The sequence below is a fragment of the Sinocyclocheilus anshuiensis genome, unplaced genomic scaffold (assembly GCF_001515605.1).
Source record: "Sinocyclocheilus anshuiensis isolate Anshui unplaced genomic scaffold, SAMN03320099.WGS_v1.1 scaffold1572, whole genome shotgun sequence".
In the NCBI taxonomy this organism is placed as follows: Eukaryota; Metazoa; Chordata; class Actinopteri; order Cypriniformes; family Cyprinidae; genus Sinocyclocheilus; species Sinocyclocheilus anshuiensis.
This window is the reverse complement of record NW_015555807.1, coordinates 17,757-26,077: the sequence shown is the minus strand read 5'-3', so window position 1 is coordinate 26,077 and position 8,321 is coordinate 17,757. Positions and strand designations below refer to the sequence as shown.

At 36.7% G+C, this 8,321-nt stretch overlaps 1 protein-coding gene across 2 annotated transcripts in view; it reads left to right on the top strand.

Annotated features, from left to right (window-relative positions):
• The window catches only part of myo1d (myosin 1D), an 89,539-nt gene extending 82,626 nt beyond the window's left edge, over positions 1 to 6,913 (top strand). For both annotated transcript variants that reach the window (XM_016469208.1, XM_016469207.1), the window contains one exon: positions 4,366 to 6,913. In XM_016469208.1, coding sequence (XP_016324694.1) covers positions 4,366 to 4,522 — 157 coding nt within the window. In that variant the 3' untranslated portion in view covers positions 4,523 to 6,913. The remainder of the gene's footprint in view (positions 1 to 4,365) is intronic.
• The last annotated feature ends 1,408 nt before the right edge of the window (positions 6,914 to 8,321 follow it).

The following is an 8,321-nucleotide window of genomic DNA, read 5'->3' as shown; positions in this document are numbered from 1 at the left end:
GTGTATTGACTTGCACGGTTCAATTGTCCACAAGACTAGTAATGTGCACTAAAAAGTAAGTAGGGTCATTTTTGATTTCATGACGACTAATCATTTTCAATACCACTGGCAAAACTAACACATACTACTGTATACTGCCATATAGATATTTTAATATTTTAATTTTTTTTGTACATTCATTTTTTCAAGGCAATCATTATTTTAAGCTTTGAAATTGGTTTAATCCCAGTCTTCTAAAAAGACACATTGGCTTTATATGATGAACAGATTTTAATATAGGTTTTTATTTACATACATATAAATATTGATCAATTAACATTACAAAAATCTCAATCTTAAACATTTGCTCATTCTGTGTATTTGTGTCTTTAAAATTGAACTTATTAAACTTTGTTGCAAAAGATCCCATTCCAAAACATTTCTAGCATAAACTTACATTGTAAAGAAATGAAAGTTCCATCGTTGATTTTTGAAAGACTTTCTGGTGCATTTCAGTTACAGCCAATAAAATTTCCAGTAGGATTTTAATCGGTCAGGCGTGGATCTATTTTGAATGGTTGATAACTTTTGACAAGGTTTAATCCAGGAGCAAAGATAAATAATTTCTACTTTAAAAGCACGGAGAGATCGCGATTGCACACAGTGCGCACAAGCAATATCGGAGTGAGAGGACAGGCAGTTAATTTGTATCAGTTAGGCCTATTTGAGAGCTCGCATCCAGTTTTCTGCGATTGCACACAGTCTGAGTGCGCACAAGCAATATCGGAGTGAGAGGACAGGCAGCTCATTTGTATAAGTTAGGCCTATTTGAGAGCTCACATTCAGTTTTCTGCGATTACATGACTGTGTTCTCATGTTACAATAAAGCTCTTGCCACATTTGCGTGGGAATGATTAAAATTATGCGGAATACATGCAATCCCGCGCGGACATTCAGACTCTGTAATCAACAGGAGGCGGATGCGTGTCAAACTCACTGTCGGAGAGGAAAGAGAGACGCAGCTTGTATCGGTGTATATACGGTAGGCTTAGATACTGTGGAAAATGAGTAATGCAACCGTGTCAGATATTTCAGTATCGGTATCAAAATATAGATATTTATGATAACACTACCATGTAGTTTGTTTCTCCAAACTTTGAGTCCATAAATTACGCTGAGCTCCGTCTGATCAGCTTTTCAGAACCTGCTGCAGTGGTGGCTTTTCCCTTTTCAGATATCAGGGCTGATATTGGTCCCTTTACTATCGGATATCTTTATTGGCTACTGAAGTGCCGTCAAAGGTTTGAATATCAATTCAAATTGTGGGCGTAGCCTACTCCTTAACGAACTATGATTTAAAAGTAACGAAGTAGATTATTTTGCTTAATTTGTACTTAAGTACAAGTAAAAGTACAGCTTTAAAAATATACTCAAACAAGTACAAGTACCAGAAAAAACGACTTAATTACAGTAACGTGAGTTGTAATTCGTTACCTCCACCACTGATATTCTTATATATATAGTATATGTATTCTTTTTCTAACTGTGTTAATTCATTTTAAATAAAATGTTTTTTAAACATGTACGTACTTACATAAAGTGTTTTAAATAATACACTTTAAACTTATTTTTGTGAAATATTTGAAAGCATACTTGAAAAGTATGCTTGTGGAAACGTTCTTTAAAATAAATGCCACTTGGTTTGAAATTTTGTTATATAATGCAATGATATATAGTTTTAAATGTGATTTGAGTGTCAGAAATGCCTGTTAGTGTCGTTTTATATCTATAGAAATCCGAAACTGTCTTCGTAAAGGTGCATACGTGTTTATTTATCCTAGAAAATTTCCCCTAACTGATGAATTGCACAATTATGTGTGAGAATACAGATATACAGCACAGTCATGATGCTGTCTGGCACTAGACAACATCATCTCCTGAGTGCTCACTTCCCCTCCCCCTTTACCTTCCCTTAATACTCCTTCTATTCTGGGTAGCAGAGCAGGCCTCAAAGGTGGTGAGTCAGTTGGCGAGAAGGGCACAGGCACAGGGGAGAGGAGAGGAGGGCTGGAAATAATTGATTTTCCAGTGGGCCATGCGGAACTGTCTGCTCCCCAGCACTGTGTGAGAGAGTTGGGCTCATAGAGGGACACTCAGTATGGGGAAATATACAGTTTTCATGCCGTTCCCTGCTGCTAAAATCAAAACTTAACTACACCTCAAGCCATTTATCGACTAACCTTTCATTGCTGCCTTAAGAAGCTGAGGGAATTGTATACTATACACTGAGTAAATCCAGGGTTTGTAAATCCATTCCAACCCTTTGTGAATGATAGGAGAGATTGATGCTGGTTGAGACAATCTGTTGACTGAATGGAGCAGCCCTACCACATGATGGGGTTCATTGGGTTGCCATAGAAACGTCTGGCGCAGCAATCTGCTGGTACAGTAACTTATGGAGCCAGAGCTTTATAATGGGGAGTTTATCATCTGCAGGATTTCTTTAAAAAGCTGCATGGTGAAGGTCACTCTTCTGAATCAGACTTCTGATTTAGAAGACAATTAAGTTGTTTTGGTTCTACTACAGGTGCATCTCAATAAATTAGAATGTCGTGGAAAAGTTCATTTATTTCAGTAATTCAACTCAAATTGTGAAACTCGTGTATTAAATAAATTCAATGCACACAGACTGAAGTAGTTTAAGTCTTTGGTTCTTTTAATTGTGATGATTTTGGCTCACATTTAACAAAAACCCACCAATTCACTATCTCAACAAATTAGAATACTTCATAAGACCAATAAAAAAAAACATTTTTAGTGAATTGTTGGCCTTCTGGAAAGTATGTTCATTTACTGTACATGTACTCAATACTTGGTAGGGGCTCCTTTTGCTTTAATTACTGCCTCAATTTGGCGTGGCATGGAGGTGATCAGTTTGTGGCACTGCTGAGGTGGTATGGAAGCCCAGGTTTCTTTGACAGTGGCCTTCAGCTCATCTGCATTTTTTGTCATTTTCCTCTTGACAATACCGGTCTGGTGAGTTTGCTGGCCAGTCAAGCACACCAACACCATGGTCATTTAACCAACATTTGGTGCTTTTGGCAGTGTGGGCAGGTGCCAAATCCTGCTGGAAAATGAAATCAGCATCTTCAAAAATGGACAACTGTCAGATCAGCAGTCTTCCCCATGATTGTGTAGCCTAGTGAACCAAACTGAGAGACCATTTTGAAGGCTCAGGAAACCTTTGCAGGTGTTTTGAGTTGATTAGCTGATTGGCATGCCACCATATTCTAATTTGTTGAGATAGTGAATTGGTGGGTTTTTGTTAAATGTGAGCCAAAATCATCACAATTAAAAGAACCAAAGACTTAAACTACTTCAGTCTGTGTGCACTGAATTTATTTAATACACGAGTTTCACAATTTGAGTTGAATTACTGAAATAAATGAACTTTTCCACGACATTCTAATTTATTGAGATGCACCTGTACAATAAACACCTATAGAATCTTTAATAATGTTTTACAATGGGTAGATAAATTAGTTTTGGAGAGATGGGATTTTTCATGCAAGAGTATTAACAATGTTCTGAGATCAGTATATGTTAAACTCAATAGACAGCATTTGTGACAAAAAACAATTTCAACTCACAACTAATTTTTTTAAACAATAGCCAATTTTTGAATGATTTAAAAGCATAAATGTAAAGTTTCTGATTTTATAAAAGCACTTACATTAATTCTGCAGTGAAAACCTTTGTATTATTCAAGCCGTGAAGTTGTTGTCTGTTTTTAATGGTCATTTTAAAGGTGACATATCATGAAAATCTGACTTTTTCCTTGTTGAAGTGCTATAATCGGGTCCCCGGTGCATCTACCAACCCAGAAAATGTGAAAAAGATCAACTAGTACATTTTTTTTTGGTTAGCCTTTCTTTGCAAGCTTGTGAAAAAATGAGCTGCTCCGATTTCTCTATCGTAAATGGCTCATTGTAACCCAGATTTTTATTTTTATTTTTTTAAGAAAACACGATACAAGTGGAAGTTCATCTTTGCATTAACACAATGCTTTAAGTGTAAATTGAGCCTAATGTGTATATAATATATGTATATATATGTATAAATGGAGCTAAAAAGTTTGCTAGGTTTAACAAGGCTTTTAGCAGTTGGATCTATTGGCTTCAACTGCAGAGTGTGTGTGATACAGTTGAACATTTATATTTCCATTTACCCCTCTCTAAATACACAGCCCCTCTCTCTCTCTCTCTCTCTCTCTCTCTCAATTACTCTTGTGCTTCATTGATCCCGTCAGCGAGACAGAGCTCTGTGGATCAAAACAAAAACAAGAGCATATGGAATATTTCAGTGACACTCTCTCTCTGTTTCTAGTGAGAAGAGGAAGCTACAGGTGAACATTGTGAGCCCCATTCACTGCAGTATGAATGGAAGGAAGTGCACTGTCATCGTGGAAACCAAGATCAACCAATCACAGCCAGACTTCACCAAGAGCCGATCGGGATACATTCTCTCAGTGCCAGGCAACTAGAAGACCAAAGATCCCAAAACGGCCCCTTTAAAAGGACATTGACAGCAGGGTATCTATTTTGTGCTAGTCCAAATCTTTGAGTTGAACCTCAGATATGAAGCCATACCAAATTTGCCTGAAGACAGGCAAGGAAGAATGTTTAATTTAAAAAAAAAAGTTTGTCCCTAAATTCCAACTTCAGTTTAGATTATTCTCAAGATGACAAGGAGGTAGTGATATAGACCCTCAAAGAAGATTTACCAAACTCGGCGCTGTTTATTTATTAAACATAACAACCAAATGAAGAGCAATCATAAATGTAATATTTATGAGGAACAGGATATGCAGGATTTTAAAAGTATCTAACTTGTGTTTTGAGGTTTTTCCTTCAAAGGGAATTTGTTGGTTTTTGATCACTGCTTCATGTGGGATGAAGAATAGCTCTGCTTATGTCCCGATGTGTTGCACAGATCATAAGCAGTCCTGTGGTTGCTGCTGAATTTGATTGGATGTTCTTGAGCGGGATGTGTTGATCATATCCTTAAACTCATTAACTGCTCAGAGAGGAGCGTTAAACTCTCTCGTAATTTAAACCATTCTCTTTTTCTGCATATAGCTGGTCATTTATAGCACATATTGTATACAGAAACTCATATTGGATATAGCTTATATAGTGTACTGTATGCACTATACATAATGTAGGTAGGATGAGAGCTGTCATTTATTCACATATTTCCTGATCTTGGAGTAGAATCAGATGGGCGCGGCACAGAGCAGGATGTGATATGTTATTTTCTATTGCCATTTTTAAAATAATAGACCCTGCCGCCGATAGTAGTCCCTTTAGTTCTTCACTCACCATCACTGGCTTAAAGCAAAAAAAAAAAAAACTATTCTGTGATGATAAAGCCATTAACAAGATGCTCTCTCATGTTTACAATGAGTTCAAAGTAGTCGCCATTTTACACAAGCCAAAAATGCATGTCACCAAAAAAGAACAGACAACCAATTGTTCCATTAGGGTCCAATTTTACTTCTGTCAGCTAATTCTATCTAGTCATATTTCAATATTTTGTCAATATTACCACTGCAAACAGCTAGTGTTGATATTACAAACTTTGCACATCTATGTGTGTAAATGTGTTCAAATAAGAGAGAAAGAGAGCAGTATTGATTCATAGAACAAAATCAACAGAGTTCTGAGTGGAAACTCCCAAGATGTCTGACCCAGTTTGAAGCTTTCGTAACTGATAAAGAAAGTGCCAAGCTGAAAACTGACTTCTGTTCTTCATTCCTGAGGTGTTTGCATAAATCTGTTTTTCCATAATTGTTTCATTGTTTTGTTCATGGCTTCTAGAAAGAGATCTTTTTTATCAGTTAATTAGGATCGTTTCTGTTGGCCAAAAATATCACTAAGCTCCCATCACTGGGTGGAATTAAAATGAGGGAGTGTGCATTCAATAGTGAACTGAGGGCCACGACTTCTGATCTGTCCAAGTGAGACTATCACTGAACGCTGATCATGTCTGCTTCAAACAGGTGCACACTCTCTCATCTTCTTTCTCAGTCCCTGTACTCTCTCTTGACTATTAGCCTGGATTATTAAAGTGTGTCAGTAAAAGAATGCACATAGTACATATAGTACTTCAGGAAGATAAAGTCAGATGATCTGATCCAGTTTCTGTTCACCAGTTCTTAAAAGCAAAGTGCAATAAATGGATTTACAGCAATTTCTGAAAGTTGTCACGGTCTATTTTTCTTGAATCAAACACTATTGCATATTAGACATTTTTTGGCCCTCAGTAGAAAAATACTGACAGTGTGTGAATGCTCTTTTACCTTGATAAAAGGAGTTATGTGATTGTTCAGTTGCATAAAATCCAACCCATTTTGTGGAGAGAGCAGTCTGTTTTGTTCTGGCAGAGAAAGTCATATGATATATGATCATTATATAATATAAAGTAATTTCTTTCTTTCTTGTCGTGAACCCCAGTGATTCTGTTTAAGTGCAGAATAATTCCAGTTCCCAGGTAAAAGTCTTTTATATTCTTTGTTGTAATTATACCTATTCATCTTGGTTAATATTCAAGATTTAGTCTGATCCGATCAAATAATGTGCCTACTTTTATACTTCTATTATTTAATTCATATGTTTTAAATTTTGAAAAGATGTTACACATGCTTGGACCAAATCAAAAAGGGAATCCAGTTTATACAGTGTGTTTCTTTAAGAATTGCTTTTTTCATATGTATATTAATGCAATAACCTGTGCATTTAGTAATTTTAAACCATTATATTGCTTGGAAACCTTTTACTGTTTTTTGTTTTGTTTTTTTAATCAAATAAACGCTGTACCAAATATCTGCTCCTGAAAATAATCATGCCCTTGGAAGTGTCTGCTCCAAGGCTTTTGCTCCATCATGTTGATATACTGTCATTATTTAATTGATTTGCCACACACTGCTATTAATCCAGGGTGAGCAGCTGTTTGCTGCTGGGAAGTTGATGATGTCATTGAACCTGCCAATCTTTTCTGCTGTGGGCGTGGTTACAGCAGATCCACTTACAGCAATGTTGAGGTATCATGGTTCACTTATACATGGGTATTTTAATGCTTGTTCATGAGTTCATGGCAGACGGGTAGCTTATGTATGGTTTTATAGCCTAATTTATAATTATAAAATTATAATTCATTACTGTACTGGATTCAAATGCAGAACACATTAAATCATACCATGAATGAATGGCGACGCTACAGGTGGGTGTTACTGGTCCACCCCATCAAAGCTATTAATTGTGTGGAAAATGAAACCACAAAATAAGATTAAAGGTACAACATATAAGTTTTCACCGCTAGAGGGCGCGTATTCAAAAGAAACGAAGGCGTGACTGAGTGTGGAATCATGGGAGTTGTCGTCTTCAACCCCACAGCCGACGCAATCCGATGGGACTCAGGCAGAAATCATGTTCATTGATGAGCTAATGTATTAAAGATTTATTAACATCATAGTATGAAGCAGAGTGAGGCGGAAAGCCGTCGAAGCGAAACGAGGCCGCTGAAGCAATTGCTACTGAGAGACGAGAGTGACACACGGCTCGAAAGCAGCGGAGCTTTTATTATGCCACAATTTAGCGCTTCCGCTCCTTACGGTCGTGCGTATGTGGGGTAAAGCAGCACTGGTTTATCATACTAGATACGTTTGAAAGTTCTGTTATAATGTTACTCAATGGTAATTATAGTGCGGTCGTCACCTGTCTAATAAAACGCACAACATATTAAAGCGTCTTTGAAAAAACAAGATAACATTAAATTATGTTAAATGTTATGTTAAATTACCAGGTTAAATGTTGAATATTAGTAACTCAAACCCCTTTTTCTAAGCCTCTCTACCTACCCACCGGTCGCGCACACCCGACATGTTTGTAGTTTTTATCGCGTTTTATTCGTGTTTGTAGTTCTGGACAGAATCTTTCACCAAAGCGCAATGGATTGTGGGCAATATTAGTCATTAGAGTGTGCACGGATCCACACTTCAAAAATCGACCTGAATTATAGAAGACCATCTGGGGACTTTTGGCATACTCTTCAACATACTATACTTTGGGACACACTTATTCTAATCTCACATACTATTTAGGATGGATAGTATGAACAGGGACGTTCTGTGTCACTAGTTAAAATTGCTTATTTCTCTGGATTTAAACATTCTTCGAAACATTTGGGATCATGTAAGTACATACGTCTAGTACATAAGTACATAAGAGTTTTCCTCACTTAGTCTGTCTTTTTTTTTTTTTGTATGTGTATTTATAGCTATT